General features: G+C 36.2%; 1 protein-coding gene across 1 annotated transcript in view; it reads right to left on the reverse strand.

Moving 5' to 3' along the window:
• PTPRQ (protein tyrosine phosphatase receptor type Q) overlaps positions 1-19,593 on the reverse strand; it is a 127,964-nt gene that overhangs the window by 91,565 nt on the left and 16,806 nt on the right. The window contains exons 12-24 of the mRNA XM_061369360.1: positions 19,086-19,216; positions 18,776-18,905; positions 18,275-18,425; positions 17,697-17,803; positions 17,121-17,218; positions 13,944-14,106; positions 12,062-12,322; positions 10,502-10,662; positions 9,450-9,561; positions 8,413-8,639; positions 4,331-4,400; positions 2,457-2,656; positions 1,284-1,533 (exon numbers count right to left, since the gene is read on the reverse strand). Of these exons, the coding sequence (XP_061225344.1) occupies positions 1,284-1,533; positions 2,457-2,656; positions 4,331-4,400; positions 8,413-8,639; positions 9,450-9,561; positions 10,502-10,662; positions 12,062-12,322; positions 13,944-14,106; positions 17,121-17,218; positions 17,697-17,803; positions 18,275-18,425; positions 18,776-18,905; positions 19,086-19,216 (2,061 nt within the window). The remainder of the gene's footprint in view (positions 1-1,283; positions 1,534-2,456; positions 2,657-4,330; positions 4,401-8,412; positions 8,640-9,449; positions 9,562-10,501; positions 10,663-12,061; positions 12,323-13,943; positions 14,107-17,120; positions 17,219-17,696; positions 17,804-18,274; positions 18,426-18,775; positions 18,906-19,085; positions 19,217-19,593) is intronic.

Raw genomic sequence — 19,593 nt, forward strand, 5'->3', positions numbered from 1 at the left:
TGCTTGGCACACAGGCATGCAGAACTCACAGGGGAGCACTTTAACAAGCTGCTTAATGCTCATAAGGTGAGGATCTAACAGAGGTGGGTTCAAAAGCTTGAGTGTGCTCCTAAAACGAAGGACTTACTGAGGCTTGGGCCAGAGGCCTGACTGTGCTTGTGGCCTTGTGCATGCCACACAGAGCCACACTGCACAGCAGGCCAACTTCCCTTTTCCCAGACCATGCTTTAATGGATGAACCCTGGCTATGCAGGCACCCAGTACACAAGGACTGAAGATCTCATCTGCCAAACAGCTCACATTTTCCTATGTATTTGGCAGATCTACACCCCACTGCATAATGTTTTTATCACTTTCCAGGGTTTTCTTATGAGCAGTGCACCTACACTAGGATATTAACAGGGTGAAAAGTAAACCGGAAATTAGCCTGAGATCCTTAGGAGAAATAATCCAAAACTTCATTAACCCTAGACAGAACAGCAAACTAAGGATATTTTAAAACTATCAAAGCAATTCAAATGAACAGTGCTAGGAGGGAATTTAACTTCTTTTTTTATATCAACAGTGCTATGAAAGGGAAACCCATAACATCAACCTGCTTCAGGCAAAAGAATGACGTACTAACAAACAAACAGCCAGAATAACATTCCTCTGAACACCTTTTGGGGATGACTCTATTAGTAACGTTTCCCACTATCTAAGCCATTACAACCCTCCTGTTCCTGGACAAAGTTTGTTTCCAACTCTAACTTTTCAGTACATTGCAGGTAACCCAAAATCAACTTTTCTGGTGCTTAAAGATTTTTTCAGAACTTTCTGCAATAGGTACAGATTGCGGAACAACAGGACAGGAGTTTTCTTCATACTGCTTGTTTTTTCACAACAGCAAATAAGCTTTAAGTGCATTTCTATCTATACAATACATATGTATTTTTAATATTATGCCTGACACCTTTTCCCTTCATCTGTATTTTTCATTTTTCTCCCATTCTGTCATTAATTGCAGTTCTTAAACTATCCTCAGTTTTTCATAAAATTTGACTTACCTTGAACACAGTTTTGTATTTTTGACTTTTAATTATAACTGTACACTATTAGATACATTGCAGTTATATATAGTTTCAGTTGAGTCCATCGGGTAAAATTAATCATGTAAATACAACAGTGTGATACCGATAAAGACAGATTTGGACTGAAGTATCTTGCAAAACAACTTCAATCTGATATTCTGAAGTTGTCATATAAATCTGAGAACTGTATTTCCATTTGAAAGCAGTAAATACCTGATTCTGGTGTTCGGACAATTGCACTGTCAATGTAGCCTGCCTCAGTGGTAACTGCAGAGACTTCAAAAAGGTAGGTGGTATATGGCCTGAGGTTAGTTATAACAAAACTAATTGGTTCATTCCAAACAGAGCTCATTTGATTTGGTGCCTCTGCATTTGGTGTAACTGTAGTCCTTGAAGGAACTGTGGATTTGCCAAAAGTAGTTGAAGGAGTAGTAGTACTCCACAAAAATGATTCACTGTTGTCCTACAAAGACAAAATATGAAACATGATAAGATGCATCTATAATCTATAATTGTAAATATATGTGGAAGAAAAAAGGCAGACCACCTTTGAAATAAAATTACCCTAAATTGGTTCTTTTTATGCTTCAGTGCTTCATTGGCACTTTTCATTAAAGTACTGACCCTAACATCCTGGGGGGGAAACAAAGGGAAATAAAAGTTTGACAACTTGACATGTGGGTAACCACAACACTGCTCAGAATAAAGAAGAAAAGGAAAATAAATACTAGAAAAGACATTTTTCCTCAAGAAATTCTGAAATGCATACATTGGTTACAGGTCTGAATCTGATGAAAAGCCAAAATTCAGAAATTTTTCAAGGAAAGTTTCTAAGACCAACTCAGACTAAAAGCATTTTTTAAATCACTCTGTTAATCATGGGGCTTTTTATTTTGATATGAAAAGTATTTTTCAAATGTTGAAATGGTACACAGAATAAAGCATGCATTTAAAATATAAAAATCATTACCATGCTACATATAAAAATAAGATATTAACATTCCTATATGTTGGCATTGACCAAAAACCCCCCACCAATTCTAGGTTTTTCTACTTGAATGCTGTATAAAATAAAAATTTAAAAATTGATAGCTGAAAAAATTCTCTACTTCATTATTCCCTCTTACAAGGATGCCAAATTGAATCTTTCTTAGCATTTTTTTCTTTGATCAAACTGAGCTTCTCAAAGAAAAGCATCCATTTAATCTATTTTGAACAGAAAGGTTTTTCTTCAAGCATTATATCCTGCCCTGGGCCTAAGCCCGTAAAGTATTTGGGATTGTTCTGAAAAGCAAGCCTTAATTTTTTTATGTCTCAAAATTTAAATGTAAAACTATAGTCTCTGGCTTGAGTCTAGTTCTAATTTAAAAGGTTTATAGCACTTACATTGCATTCTGGTAACCTCCCAGACAGAAGGTCCTCTACTTTAACCAAGACGTCCTTCACTACAATTCCACTTCTTGCATGTTTCACACTAATCTTGAAACTAGTTATCTTTCCATTTGGTTGCCGAGGGAGAAACCAGATCAGATTTACAGCTGAATAGTTTAAGGCTTCTACTGTGAGATTCACTACTTTACCTGGAGCTTGAGAACGAAACAAACAAAAGCAGTGAGACACATTTTTCATCTCAGCACTGGAAACAAATACAAAAAAAAAAACCCTTTTATTTTGGTAATGACATTTCTCACTTCTAAACCCTAGAGCAAATAAATTTAACAATCATTCACAAACACATGTAAAGTAGCTGATATGCAACCAGCTCTTTTCCAATCTAGCTTAAGTAAGGATTATAATTATTTCAGTCTCAATATTATAGCGATTGGTTTGGTCAACTTTGGCCATTCTTCCTAGAAGCAACTCATCTACTGTGTCAGAAGTAGCAAATTTTGGCCCATTTTTGTTTAAGACCATATGACAGTTCCTGCAACAGCTATTCTTAGTACTAGGGAGAAAAGAGTTATGCTGCCTTAAGAACATAAAACTGTCCACAATTACAGATCTTCCACAGATGAATTGAGACAGGTCCTTCAAGCCTCATATGTAGTTCTTACTTAGGCCATGCTGAATCTTTTGCAGGGTATTCACCTCCTCCCCCTTCCTCCCTTGTATTTAAAGAATTCTAACTTTTGGCTACATTTCACACTTTAAACTGAAACTCTTCTTGTTGTTCAAGATGTTGGGTCTTCCTTTACACCAAAGCAAGAGTTAAAAGTTGAGAATGTAGAAGTATAAATGCAGTATCAGTGACACATAACTCTTGACCAGAGTTTGAAGAAAAATTCAAATTACACTTATAATAAGGGATTTTAGCTTTACTAAAAATGTACACCAAAATGCATCTAAGGCCTCATATGAAGAAATGCTGTTGTTGTCCTCTGTCAAGCATGAGTAAATAAATCTCCTGGCAATACAGATTTCTAGCTGCAATAATGTACAAGTGGCAAGTTTACTACCCTTTCTCATACTTGGTTTTATAAGTCATTGTGTTATCACAGAAATCTCATGCGGAGTGATGATTTCCTGCCATTAACTGAAATACAGCACAGCTACAGAAACCAACCAGGATTCCTAAACACAAAGGGTGGTTGCTGCTACAGCAGCACAAATTCTGTATGCCAGCGACACAGGTTCACCCTACCATAACTGACCTGGAGCCAGCTCTTCAGGCAAGCCACAAATGCTCCTGCAGCATGAGCAAGACTAAAGCCACTAAATTAATAAATATTATGCAAATTCAGATTACAGTTATGATTTTTTAATCTCCAAAACCACCAAGTTAAACTTTCATTTTATTTTTGTTTAGTTTTTTTCTTCATAATTAAAAAGTGAAAACCTAGTGAAATACATTCTGTGCTGTATTGTTTAGAGAAGGCATTTGACTCCAAGCACTAAACAAATATGGCTTTACATCAGCAGGCAATGCCTGAGCTGTTCCCATAACAAAGTCTGTTTGTCTGCACTGCTGCAGGCAACAGTAAATGGGTCCACTTGACAGGTAGCTCTGCTTTCCTGTGACCCTGCTTTCTGAAAGCAGCCTAGTAAAAAATTGGCATAGGAAAACCCCAACAGAAACAGAGTTTGCATATAAGAAACACCCATAATGTGAACGTTCAAAATGCTATTACTAGCAAATAGGACAAAATGCACCTTTTCCACTGAGTGAGAATAAGAAAAGGATTAGTTTTTTGTTCTAAATGCATTAGAATCGTTCAAGTGTAAAATGTGCCATGGATACTTAGTAGCTTTATTAAAATTACCACTTTCGGCAGTCTGAAAAAGAAAAGGATCGCTAAATACTCCAACACCAGCACTGTTCTCAGCAGCAACCTACAGAAAATGAAAAAAGCCACATTAGATAACCTACAGAATATATAGTTTCAGGGACTATGAAAACCTTCTACCTTTCAAACTGTAAGTATTTGAATGAACATGCCTTTTATAGCTTCTGCTTAATTTACACTCATCATTTAAATGTGAAAAAATATAAAATGGAATATAAAGTGGAAGACTTATGAAACAGTGTAAGAAACTGAAAAAAACATGTGGCCATATCCACACTTCAAAAATGCTGAGTCCGTATTTTAAGCTAAAATCAACAGCAAGAATAACATCAGTAACCCTCCTTTTCCTTACCACAATTCACTTACACCAGCTCCCCCATTCCAATTACCTGTACCTAACTTAAAAGATTAAAAGGAAAATAGGTTCTCGTATTTCTTGAACTCCTGAAGGACAGCATGAGCAGGTTAACTTCCACCAGGGCAGAAACCCAACGAGAGCATGTCTTTTAGCAGAAACGTAACAGGTCATGGGATGCACTTTATGGCGCACTCAATGCTTGCTATCATAGCAGAGTCTTCCTGTTGAAGAAGACTAACAAAGACTTTGAAAGTCTTTATTAAGAATTTCTTTGTTTGTTAAGATTTTTTTTTGTTTGGTTGTTTTTTTGTTTGTAAAGAATTTCTTCATATGAGAAGAAGACTAACAAAGACTTTGTACTAACAAAGTACACTGAGACTTTGTTAGAATTTATGGATATAAACACAATGATGCTACTTGCTCTGCAGTATGACTTACTGACAATTCAACCCAGTGATGGGCCATGGCATGGAATACTTACCGTGAAAGAGGAATGAAGTCTGACTCCTTATTTTCAAAAGAAGTGAAAGAGGCAACAGAAGGTAAAACCTGAGCAGAATTCCAATAATGATGGTGAGAGGTGTGTAAAAGAAGCAGCAAAGTGAAAAGCTGTCCAACAAGGTTAAAGTTGGTAGAGACATTTCCTCCTGCCAGTGTCAGGTAGCAAAGGTATGGCAGAGATGCTGAGGGAGCTGACAGTGCAGACTGTGGGGAAGGCAGGGTGAGAAGGGGAAGATGTGCAAAACTACATATGGATCATAGCAGAAGTAATGGACAGCACACAGGGGGTAATGATGGGCAAAGAGAGTGCAAGAACCAGCAGGTCAGAAGGGATAACTGCTGTAATCACTTCTCAGGACTAAATTGTGCATCTTTCAGAAGACTGTAATACTTTTTAAACAAAAACACTGAGACACAGCAGAAAAACTACAGCAATGTGGAAGACTTGCTCTAGGATGCAAGAGACTCATATGCCTGTGACCACTTCCCAGTGCAGCACATGCTCTGCTTGGTGAAGGAGAATCTGTATCACTGGCTAGCTCCTTCCCAAGCCATGCAAACACCAGCACCTCAGGCACACACACCTCATGACTCCAGCCAAACCCACCTACTTCTGTGTCACAGAGAGAATGACTTGAAATGTCCTTAAGCATTGATTTCCATATATATCTAAAGATATGTCCTCACCTGAACACTGATTTTTTTTTTGTTATCTCTCCTCAAAGTAGGTATTTCTGAAGGGGTTCAGAAAAGAAAACTAGCATTAAGGCAGGCATGGAAACTCGTGTTTCATATGTGTAGTTTCAAGAGAACTCAAAGTTACTAAGCCATAAGTATGCAAATATTTGCATGGTAAAGATGTCAGCTACACACACCAATTAGTTTTGAACAGAAATTAAAATAAATGCATACACAATGTACTGTTAGCTTCTAGAGATCACTGCCAGAAAAAGCCATTACAGAAAAAAGCTTGGAAACACTTAAAACGTTTACTATGAAGAATACAAAGTACTACCCAAAGTTAAAGTATCTGCAGTTCATATTTGGAAGGAGTATTAATTTTTATGCTTTAAAGATATTGCTCCTAATTATTTAAATTTAGAAAAAATTCTGACTGCGTATTTTTACAAGGTTATCAATGATCAGATGTTCAAAATTATACACAGCTCTCCAACATTTACCAAATGAGCACTTGTAACTGCTATTTTTCTTTTTCTTTTCTTTTTCATTTGATGCAAAGAAATCAAGACTGGGATTTTCCAAAGAGATTGAAAATCCATATTCAAAGCTTGTAAGTTTTGTTGAACTCTGCTATCACAGTATTTACCAGAAAGATTTTCACAGCAGGACCAAACCAGGTAGCCTAAACCAATACAGAATTTTCACCTATGCAAAAATCAAGAGCTACTTTTAAATGACACAACAGACTCCAAAAATTAACTAAAGAACCACAAGAAATTGCTCAAGAGAAGGATAATTTGTAATGTGTCTTTTTGTCCACATCTGTGAGGTAGAGAAAGTATTTCCACCTGAGTCATTATTTAATCTGTGAGGTTGCTTGTAGGTCAGGGTAGGTCCGGCTGTCAGGCACCCACCAAAGGAGCAGGTAACATAACAATCCTTAGCTTGCCAACAGATTTTTATTCACTTGTGAGAAAAGCCATGTGGTCCCTGATAGACAGAGGTTGTTGGGTCACAAGTCACTTTTCCAACTCAAATCCTGCTCTAAGTTCAATGTTCCAGGCACCAGCAATGGGAAAGCTTGCCTCCCACATATATCAACACAGGGCAAAGTATTATTCCTAAAAGTTGTACTAATGATTTAAAATATCCCACAGTTTTCCCAGGAAAAAATCATATATGGAGCAAAGAATGGAAAACCTCTAATAGTGTTGAACCCCATGCAAGTGTTACTGATGTACTCAAAACTGTAAATTGAATTCTCTTAATAACTTCATTTTCTCTGAGGAGATTAATCTGCTTAGATTCTAAATGATAATACTTTCCTCAAGTGGTAGCCAAACATTTTTTTTGTGGGGTTTTTTTGGTGTTATTTTTGGGGGGGTGGGGGAGTTCTTTGGAGTTTTTTTAACAGATGATTGCAGGCAAAAGATCAAAGGATAAACATTTCTCCAGCTGTGGATATACTGGCTTTTACCAGCATGGTCATCCCAACTAGATTCACAGTGAGCAACTTTCCCACAATGGCAGGCATAATTATATTTTTGCCTTCTTACATGCACCACCTTTGCAAAGAATCACTGTAAGGCCTTATTCACAGTATGGTCAACTTCAATGTTTTTTATAGCTTTGCACTATATGAACTTAGATGATATGGAATGAAGCAAAACAAGCACATAATTTCATTTCATTCTTGACACTGAAAAGAAGCATCTCTCCAAGTTTGTTAGGAAGGAGTAAATCAGGCAAAGAACTGCTTGGAAAATTGTGCCAAGAGGATAGCAATTCATTCCTGTCCACCTGAAATCATTTATTGTTGAAGGGTTCGGAAAAGGATCAGGTGTGACTAATCTTAATGTAAACAAATTCCACATATAGGTGTCATGAACTGATTTTGAAGTCATGAACACGTACTGATTTTAACAGTAGATATTCACTGTGAATATAAAGGCAATAAAATCTGTGGAAAGGGAATGAAAGAGTATGAAATCTGCATCAGGAGATAATACTATGTAAAACTCCCAGGTTTCGGGGAACCAGACTAAGGTATTTATAGGCTACAGCTAGACAAATATTCAGGCAAGAAAACTTCTTTTTAAACTCACTAAGTTTAAAATCAAAGAAAGAAGCATGTACCTACATGTTTTTCCAAATCTGGATGAGATGATTTCTCCATGTAATATTTAAAGGACACCAGTGATTTGAAAGATTGACTCTCAATGAAGACTAAGAAGTATCTGGATGTTTTTAAAAATTCTACCCTTTGATTTTTACTTTTTTACCACATAATGCCATATGTCAATAAGAATATCAACAGAAGAAACTAGTTTGGTTGGAAACTATTTAAAGCAGATTTAAAAACTACTACTGCAAAAAATACCTGGCTAATATATTTTGTTATATGACAACATTAACTAGTAAGGTCCTTCAGCAAACACCATATGGACCTAGCATAAACTCACACAATTTACAATAAGTTAGAATTCAAAATACTAAAAGGCATTCATAAAGGTTTTACCGTAATTTCATAAGTTGTTCCAGGGTTAAGGCTGGTAAGAAGAACCTCCAAACTATCTGGCTTTGTTGTGACTTGTGTATAAGCTGTTTGTATCCATGGGCAGACCTCTTTATATTTAACAATATAGGACAGAATTCTCCCATTTGAATGCAGTGGTGTATTCCACGACAGCAGAATTCCAGCAGAGCCCACTCTTTCACCTGCAAGGAATGCAGGGGGCCCAGGATCTAAAAAAATACCCCAAAAGTAATTGTTTAAATGTACACATACACAAACACACACATATAAACCAGGTTTTAATTAAGTTTCCAGATAATGGAGACACCTTCACAGCTTCTATAAAGAAATTAAATCATCTGCCAGCATAAACCAGTAAAACTATTGAAACTAAGGTACCGTTGAATAAAAATCTTTTTTTCCTGGCTGAAGTCTTGTTACAAAAATGATTAAATGAATTTTGGAACACCAGGAATATTCCTCTATAAGAATGCAAAAAATGTTAATGTTGAAGATCTTCATGAGCAAAACAGAATGCCAGTTTAGTATTTGAGGTATTCTAGCAGTTTAATTTCAGTCCCTTTCCCTCAAACCATTCAAATCCAAACTCCACTCTCTTAAAAAAACCTGTTTGATCTGGCTGCACTTTTTTTGAAAGGTCTCAAAAATATACCACTATACATATAAGTTAGGGTATCGATATTACTACATGACACAGCAAATTTTTCACAAGTTTATAAATTGTTGCCCTTTATGCCTTCCCCCTTGCCTCCCTTTTGTTCTTCTTAATAAGCCAACTAATGGATGAATACAAGAAATCACATCCAGGGCTGCTGCTTAAAAACATCTGATAAAGAAACTCGTGCTCTCATAGAATACCTCAGATACAGTGTAATTTTGAATGGTTAGAGAAGATGACAAATTCTAATGATGGTTCAAAACTGACTGTAATTTCTCAGATATTTCTGTGCATATAATAAATACATAAAAATCATAGTTCAAAAAAGATCAACCAAATTTTATCATCATTATTAACTCACTTGTCACATTTGTTGTCAATGTTCTACTCGCAGGTGAACTGTAGAGTGAAGAAGAAACTGTAGAAACTGTAACATTGTATGTTGTTCCAGGAACAGTATTAGAAAAATCAGCCTAAAACAGGGCAAAGATTTATTTCATTTTTTCACCAAGAATCATGAAAATGAAAAGAAAAAAAACCCAACAACCCAAGCCCCAGAAGTTTAAGCACTCCATTACTGAAAACTGATGTTAATAAGCTTTTAGATATACAAAACTATTTGCAAGACTAAAAATGTTTACACCTGTTAGCTACAGTATTTTGCCATCTTATTTAACTACCCTCCACAAGATCTGTATAATATTCAATATTAAAGAACAAAACCCCCTTAATTTTATCACAGAATTACCTATCAGCATATATATAGATGTTTTTCTGTATCTTTACTGTTATCAAAATAAATAAGCAGCATTATAAAATTCCTTTTTGAAAGAATAAACACAAAAGCAGCCTGAAAAACTTAGAGGTTTTTGACTCTTAAGCTACCCCATATTTTGAAATAAACATAATTAACAACTTTTAGCAAACATTTATATAAAATACCTGTATCTTTGTAGATCCAGTAAAAAACAAAAGCAAAACAACTAGAAATGCCATTATTTCTGTTAATATTTTTATATTTTCCAGACAACAGAATCAAAAAGCGCTCCTTTTTCTTTCTGATGGCTTAGCAGTGAAACATTGCCTGCATTAATGATTTAAGCACAGATCGTCCTGGCAAGTGCACAATTAATGAGTCTGTATTACTCAGTAGCTCTGCCCTTCCTTTGTTAAACTATTCATGAACCCTTGGATGACAGGCTGTATCCTTCTAGCACATGCTTAAAAAGACAAACTCACTACCTGCTGTTAGGTAACAAACTCTGGATGCTGAAATTTGCTCTCACAAATTTTTCATTAATACTTTCATATTAATATTTGCATTAAATAGCTAAGAAGGCAAACTTGAATTTCTTATCAGCACAGTGCATAAGGAAAAGCTGGCCATGCAAGTCCTGCGATAAATGCACCTACTTGATATTCTCTAACTCCAAGATCTAGGATAACAACAGAACCATGATCAGGAATAAGAGCCACGTGAAATCTGTCTACATGTCCATATGGTAGTCTCCAATACAGTGAAAAAGAATATGATGAAACATTGAAGAATTTAAGTCCTACTGGCTCTGCAGGTTCTGAAAAAGAATTATGGAATAAAAGACATTAACTTAAATAACCCCCTTCACAAATAAATTAGTATTTACAACTGAATATAAAATCATCCAAGAACAGTTTACTTGCTTCATGAAGTATGATTGCTAATTAGCATGGACAGAGACATACATTATACTACAGTTGCTGTACTACCTCTGAGACTTGGTTGATAACCTCCCAGGTATGCTGTGCAGACAATCACATTTGCAAAGAGCTAGCTCAAGTATCTTTGCCCAGTGCTCAGTTAACAAAGACTCTCTGCACAGTCATGGTGTTTATTCAGTACTCAACTTTAAAGTTAGCACCACTCCTGTCACAACTAGTGCTACAGTTGAAATTCAAGATATAGCTGGTGATTGTTCCATTGCTAGCCACAGTGTTGTTAACTCTTTTATACTCTTCATGTATTTGGAATCCCAGTAATTCCATTAAGTCTATTAAGCCCTCCAAATTTGGATGGTTTTGTTCCCCTTATTAAAGCCAAGTTTCCACCTACTCCTGTCACACCCTCTTACTTTCTTTTTCTGCCATTAAATGCACCTTTAAGTCTGTATCATCCACTCTAAGCCTAATAATGAACCAGATTGTAGCTTCTTCAATATGTCATTCAAACATTATTGACTTATAATACTGTATAATTTATCCACCTGTGCAATCCAGAGCTAGGTGCATCTGTCTCCTTTTGAATTTGGAAAACACACATAGCTAAGAGCTGTCCCTACACTTATGTCCCAGAGCAAGCCCAGTCAGTGTTGTTATTCATCACATTTCAGATTTGCCACTACATTTCATTGCTACAAAAAAATCCTATAAAAAGTAATATAAGAAAGTCGTAAGCGAAATTGGTTGAGGTAGTTCTGGTACATATTTCTGCCCTTTAAATTTAACCTGTATTTTACATTATTACATTACAGTAAACTATAAACATGTGTCAAGACTGAGATTTTTACCCCACTATGTTTTAATTACAAATCTAATAAGAAACAGGCCCTGAATGGAGCAATTTACAATATACAGCCTTAACTCCACAAACACTGTAAGCATCTAACTTAACTGACTGCAAAAAAATCCTACTGGAATCAGATAAAGTTAAAACAGCTCATGCATAACTGCACAGGGTAAGACCTTAAAAATAATGAAAGTACTAAAAATTGTCAAAAGAAATGCAGCTTGGCTAAAGAAATTGTTTCTGGTAGTGTATCACTAGATGCAGGTTGAATAGGATATAAGTAATGTCCACAACCACTGCAAACTCTTACATGCAAGATCTCTTGAAATTCCAATGTTATTCTACAAAGTGAGATGTACAAAGCTAAATGTGCGTTGTTATTGACAGCTACCATTCACCAGCAAGAAGAGAAAGCAAGAAGCCATACAGACCTGTTACAATCTCAATGGAAGCAGAAGCTCCTTCAATATTTCCTCTTAGTCTTTGTAGTGTGAAATTATAAATGCCCCCAGCAGTCAGGTCTGTAACACTGAAGTCAGTCAGCTCTCCTGGAATCCTGAACTTTTTTATAAAGGTGTTGTTTGATAAAGATGCTTTGTAAGACGTGAAGTTGGTCTTGGTTGGACTCCACATTAAAGTTGCAGAGGAAGTATTTACCGTTTTTAATGTTAGACCACATATCCCAGCTGGTTCTACAGTAAAAATTATTCAGGTTAACAAACAAAACAAAAAAAATGCATAGTCCTTATATTGGTGATTTTAGAGTTCACAACTCTGATTTTAGAGTTCACAACATCATGAAATATTCATATAAATTTTAGATGTTTGAATGAATATATAGCAAACAGCGCCATTATGCTGCACAGGGTAAAACATGAGGATGTACCTCCTGTGTTCACTACATGATTTATAGAAGAAAATTACAGACTTATCAGATCTTCTGTAAGAACAGTAACATTTCTCACTGGTGAATCAGAATGAGAACGGAACACTGTAAACAGAGATTTTTTTTTAAACAGAGAGTTAAAAGTTGTCTGAAATACATCACAGGCCATATAATTTTAGAAACCTGTCCATCTGTTCACTAAGGGATACAGTAAGTCATATAGTCTCAGTTTATTATCCTTTTTTTCCTTTTCAAAATACTCCTTTTGGTTATATTAAGATTCCTAAAATCACAGCTAATTGTTTACAAATAGCACCTCCATTAATCTGTACAGCACATCTGTGCATAGAAAGAAAAATGTTTCCATTCCTCCTAAAGAATTAGGAAATTCTTTAGGATCACTGATTTCTCTTTCTCAAAGCTCTCTGAAAACTACTAATCAGCATAATCGCATTAAGGGCTGGATTGTTCAGCAAAAAAATCCTCAACGTTTGCCATTAACATTATGACCTATCCATAATCTAGTCATATATTGGACTCATCCACAGTACTCTTGAAATATTTGCTTGAGACTAAAAAGTACCTTCAGGATCATGATGATGGCTATTCTACTGCACTTTTCATTAGCAAGAATCTGCAGGAATAGCTCCGTGTTTTTTCAGACTCACCCATCTTTGAACAACTAAGTGAAGAGACTCCTTGGCTATTAACAGGTTAAGGAGGTATAGTCTGAACAAACCACATCAAATACATCAAAGACAGGAGAGGTCTATGACATGCATCTGTATAAATTTGGTGGTTGGTTTCTTTTCTGATTACACTTAGCTGCTTTTTATATGCTTTGGCAGTCCAGAATCCAGTATAAATCTATTCCTTTAAACCTCTGCCACAAACAAACTCTCCTCTTTTTATGCTGTATCACAAAAGCATTGGAAAATCCATGTTTGCTCAGGGACAAAAATTAATGGATTAATTTTCTGGACCTTGTTAAGCTATCTAAATCACAGTTCCTCCTACTCTTTCAAGCATTCTGCAGCCTTCCACAGGAGCAATCCTCCAGTCTTAGACCACAGGCTTGCAAGAATTTAAGAGATGCAGAAACAACTGTAAAGAAAATGCAAGGTAATTCTTAAAGTATAAGATGCTCTTTTGGCAAGATCTTATTCTGCTAGAGCTGGAAGAATTTTGTGAGTCCACCTCGTTTTTTAAACAGGTACCTGCAACCATCTGATAACTTCAACCCAGCAAGTTACATGCAAGGCTCCTGTTTGAACAACTATCACAAGAGGAAGCAAAAGCTAGTGTAATTTTGAACTGTGTGAACCTTTTGAGTCACTTACATACAATGATTTAAATGTCTCTGAACATTTACTGGTTTTTTTTTTTTTAAAAGAAAACAAAAGACAACTTATAAGGTATTTCCTTACTTGTGATGACTTTTTTCTCCACAGCCAGAGAGGAATCCAAGCCCCTAACTGTCCTTAACTGAAACAGGTATTCTGTCCCAGGGGTCAGGTTTTTCACTGCAGCTCTGCTGCCATAAACGGGTCTGGTAAGCAGTTTTTCATTATTCATCAAACAATATGAAAGCTATGGAAGAAAAATAATTTCTCAGACTATATCACCTCATAACAGTAATGTTCAGAGATTCCAAATACCTGTTTATGTAAAAATATATACAAAATTTTCCACATTTTAAAGACAAAACCCGAGTTCTGAATAGAGTCTCAAGGAATCAGCCACTCAGTCATGCTCCCTGGTATACCTTGAAAACTTACTAGGTTTAGTGCCACTACAGAGAATAAAAGTTCTGGAAATAAGCAATTACAATTTGGGCATTTAACCCCTAGAGGCTGTGATAATTCCTTTTCCTGTGACAGTCCTTTCTGTGGACATAGAAAACTGTTACTGCAGGGTGTTTTATATCTGCACTGGTGAAATGGACCATGCACACTGTGTCTGCCTTGCAGAGGAGGAGTTTAGACAAGCATCTCCAACATGCACACATAGGTTTCTCAGGCATGCAGTTAGTACTAAGAGATCAAGAAGGTTTGCAGTTGCTTACATCCGTGTGTCCTGCCCTGCCACTCTATTTCCTCCAACAGAAGGATATTCAATGCGTGGCAGTGATGACCCGAAAGTACTCTGGGTCAGCTGCTATTCATTTGGGGAGGAATGATCCAATTCCCCCCTGTATTTTACCAGCACGGTACCTGTTAATACACACTAAGTCTTGGAGATTGTCATCACCTTATTAGAATTACAGCACTGCAAAATGCTAGAAGCAAAGCAAGGGATTAAAGATTTAAATCCAGTATAGACAAGTTAGGAAAGCACCTTTTGTGCACTCTTTGCTCTACAGATTACAATATATTGCATAGAAAGTTGGTGAGCTGGGATAATTAATTTTAAATGATTAGTAAAATGATCCCTTTTATGCAGGTGCACCTTACTAAGCAACCAGTCTGCGGAAGCCTTCCTCATTAAATATTTAAAGATAAGTTCATTTATTCAGACAAAGCACTGTCTAATGTGGCTGCTTGCTCTATGAGATGCTGAACAATAATACCGTGCTATGAAGATCAATATTACAGATGACAATTATTTTCCACAGGATGGTTAAAATAACCTGACCACACACAAAAGTATATCTGAACTGGTTCAGAACCTGAATGGGATAATTGAATTTTAAAACTTGTAAAAATACTCCAGGCTACATCAGCAAAATGTGCTGTTGTAAGTTAACTGGATACTCTTATTCAAATCAACGCAACTTTACACTAATTAAGAGAAAAGAAATGTCAAGAAACTAAACCAAGAATACTCTGATTTCAAGTTCTAGGTAAGGATACAACTGAAGTCATGGGGAAGGGGGAGAAAAACAATTGGGTACTGTAATATTGGGGTATAAACTGTGTAAGATCCTTAAAGCAAAGTACTTTGTCTCATGGTAGTGCCACATACTGAAGAATATCCTGGTCAAGTAAATTAACCATACAAGACTATATCTTGAAACCTTTATTGATTCAAATGACATGTTTAAAGAACAGTTTACTGCCACAAGTCTTATTGACCACATGACCATGTTCATACAGTGACTGCAAAATACAAACGATAATATAAGACAAAACAGTAAAAGAAAGGATACAAAAAGGGGACTGGTTGAATGTCAGCGATCCACAGACAAAATATATAGATGTCACAGTAGATTGTTTCTGACCAGAGAACTGAATGAACACAAATAACTCTAGATTCTGTGCTAAGCATTGCAAAGGATATGGTTCAAACTACAAGTGCTGAAGAGACACTCTGTAATTCCAGCTGTGAAATATTAACACTCAGCCTCTTTGTAAAAGTAAAAATTTAAAAGTCCATTTAAATTAATTACATTTAATAAGAAAAAAAAATTAAATTATCAAGCAAATTAAAAGGAAATTATAAGAGCAACCAAAAGTGTTACGGTATGAAAAATACTGAAATGCAACTTTAACACGATACACTACTCAAAAAGTTTGTAGAGGAAATGTAGAAATAGCAGAAACATTTGAATAAAGAGTATTACTTTAAGAAAAGATATCCTTAAAAATTGGATTTCACATCAAAACAAGAAAAATAAAACCTATAAAATTGTCTAATTCATGCAAAGCCCCACTCTAGCTTCATAAGCCCCCTTAAGATACTGGAAGGCTGCTCTAAGGTCTCTCTGGAGCATTCTCCCACCTGAACAAGCCCAACTCTCAACCTGTCTTCACAGGAGAAATGCTCTAGTCCTCTTCTGGACTTGCTCAAGCAGATCCATGTCCTTCTTGTGTTGGGGCCCCAGAGCTGAACACAGCACTGCAAGTGGGGGTCTCATGCAAGCAGAGTAGAGGGGCAGGATCACCCCCTCAACCTGCTCATCACTCTTCATGCAGCCCAGGACAGGGGGCAAGCACACACTGCCAGGTCATGTTGAGCTTCTTGTCAACCAGCACCCCCAAGTCTTTCTCCTCAGGGCTGCTCTCAGTCCATTCTCCACACAGCCTGTAGCTGTCCTTGGGATCTCCAAGACCAAGGTGCAGGACCTCGCACTTGGTCTTGTCAAACTTCATGAGGCTGGCATTGACCCACCTCTCGAGCCTGTCAAGGTCCCTCTGGATAGCATCCCTTCCCTCCAGTGTGATGACTGCACCACACAGCTTGGTGTCATCAGCGATCTTGCCAAGGGCTCACTCAATCCCGCTGTCCATGTCACTGACAAAGATGTTAAATTGTGCCAGTCCCTATACTGAACCCTGAGAAACACTGCTCCTCTCTGGTCTCTACTTGGACATCAAACCATTGACCACAAGTCTTTGAGTGCAACCATCCAGCCAATTCCTTACCCATCAAAAGGCCCATCAGTCAAATCTATGCCTGTCCCATTAGAGACAATGATGTCGTTCAAGTCACTGTCAAAGAAAGTGTCTCCTCCTATAGCAATATTTCCCTCCCATACTTAGCTGGTTATAAGGACACATATTTATTGCTAGATTTGCAATACATATATGATGATAATTTCATTGAGAAATTACCAAAATAAATAAATGAAGGATTGCATTGGTTTCTTCCCATTCTTATCTCACCTGAAACATATCAAATCCTCCCCTTGGTAGTTTCCAAGAAAAATAGACTGTATTTTCTTCTTGCCCAAACACCTGTAAATCTGATGGTGGATCTGGATCTGAGGTAAAAACAGAAGTGAATACAAAATATGATAACAAAATAATCTAGACTAATTTTAAGGAACTTGCATCTAAGGAAACCACTCCTGTAACTCATTATTTTGTTGCTCAGTGTAGAAATAGATTTCATTTTGTATTTAAGAAGAATATAAAAAATTTAAAATTCACTTCTACATATTAGCAATAGAATCAGAAATAATATCAGTGTTTGTATATTTTTATGGAAAAGTTGTACCATCCTAATATTACTGCTGATTCAGTTACTGGCAGAATCCCATTAACTACAGAGGAAACTTGTTTCTGTTTTAAAAGTAACTTTCAAGGATGCTTAGATTGAAAAGACATATCTTCATTAATCCAGACATTGTTAAGATGCATTGATTTAATAAGGAATACCTTTTTTTAGACAATACCTTAAAATGTAACAACCCTAATTATCTGAAATCATGAAAAGTTATTAATATATTGTGAACATACAGGTACTAATCTTGAAGATGGTTGGGTAACTTCTTTTTAATCCATTGGTTGTCACAATACTGATTAAGAAATCAGTGCCAGGCAGAAGACTCCCAAATTTGTACATTCTACAAAGATTAAAAAAAGAGATTGTGTTCCTTAGGATTTTAAAAATATGTGTTCATATGTTAATTCTTTATAGTATCATGGATATTACTCACACGATGTGTCTATACACGTGTATGTGCTGTCAGTCAGAAACTATTTCAGTATAATCAAATCTTAAATAGGATGCATCACACTAAGGTTCACATGAAGTTCGAGTACCAGAAAGTCTTAAAAGATTAAGCTAACTACATACAGGTCTAATGGTGCTCACTCCAGTGCAGTATTTTGTTCGTTTACACACACACATCGCATGAGATCTGTAATCTGTTAAAAAATGCAATTCTTAAAATATAGTAATAGTATAGTTGTGTAACAACTAAAACATCAAATACATATCAGGTATAAGTAACACTTCAGGCTACTTATTTTAAATACCTTGAAACATCTGTTTTGAGTTCATGGCAGTTATTTTTTAAATGTAATCTTCATACCTTACACTAGAAGGTAACATCTTCTCCTCATTGAAGACCTTACTGCTTATTGATAGAACATATCCATCATATACATTCTGGGCTGGTGGCCAGGTAACAGTTATTGATTCAGAGTCTCTGCTATAGTTCAGATATTTAACTGCGCTTGGTTCTGTGTCAATTAAAAAAAAAAAAAAAAGCATCACTTTAAAAATATAATTTTAAAATATATTCTAAATATATTACTTTATGACAGGTCTTGTATCGTCAGAATGCAATGAAAACTCCACAAAGATTATGTCATGTCTCTGCTCATCTTAAGGAACCACAGACTGATACCACTGTAGTAATGTGTATGGATTTCTGTTGCCCATGAGATCCAGAGCCAAACTGCTTTCTGCCCTGTAATGCATAAACCTCATAAACAGACAATTAGAATCATAGAATAGTTACGGTTGGAAAGGACCTTAAGATCATCTAGTTCCTCAAGAAATGCTGAATTTGACAACATTGTGGTCTCACCTGTCTGTATTTCTTTCATCACAAAAATACTGTCTCTGAAACCTTCCTTTTCTGTTCGAACTGTGAACTTGTACAGCTTGCCAGGAGTGAGGTTGGAAAACGTTGCTGTTTCTTGCCTGACCTTCTGGACCTAGAAAACCAAATATAACTTTCACAGAACAGCTTGCAAAGTTTGTCTATCTTATGTAAATGATACTTCTCCCTATTTTAATGGGAAATACAGCTTTTAATTTAACCTCTGATTATTTAATAGAAGACTTTGAAAAATAACCACGTTGCCTACACACAAGTGGTCTTTTAAGAAACATACATTGAGAGCACTTGCACAATTTGTACATGTAACTTCATACTGCTGAAAATCTCCATCAGCTCTGTCCCAGGCAATCTGTATTGAAGTGTCTGTAACGTTACCTTCTCGTACATTGAGTGGAGCTGCCAGGCCTACAGAAGAACATAAAACACCTTATTGTTCCATCCAAGATTTCTTTCAATTCAACACTTTTTATATCTCCCATGGAGACATAAAAGTGAAAACAACCAGTAGCAGAAGCAAACAGAGGGCAAAATTAGATCTCAGGCATGCAAATATATCCCAAAGTAGAAAAACAATCAGAAAGAACAGAGAAATAATATAGCCATTATTTAAAGAAAACTGCTTGCTTGTTTATCTTAAAATTACATGGGGCTGAACATGAATTTCTCCCTGAGGATACAGCTGGAACTTGTAGGTGGGAAAGCCCTCCAGAATGAAGTTAATCTGTCCAATACCATCAACACAGCACTCAGAATACCTAAAGTTTGTCAAACAGCTCTGTAAA

Source organism: Neopsephotus bourkii, unplaced genomic scaffold (assembly GCF_033783945.1).
Source record: "Neopsephotus bourkii isolate Nb327-2 ecotype Australia unplaced genomic scaffold, CSIRO-AGI_Nbou_v1 NB_1493, whole genome shotgun sequence".
NCBI classification, from domain to species: Eukaryota; Metazoa; Chordata; class Aves; order Psittaciformes; family Psittacidae; genus Neopsephotus; species Neopsephotus bourkii.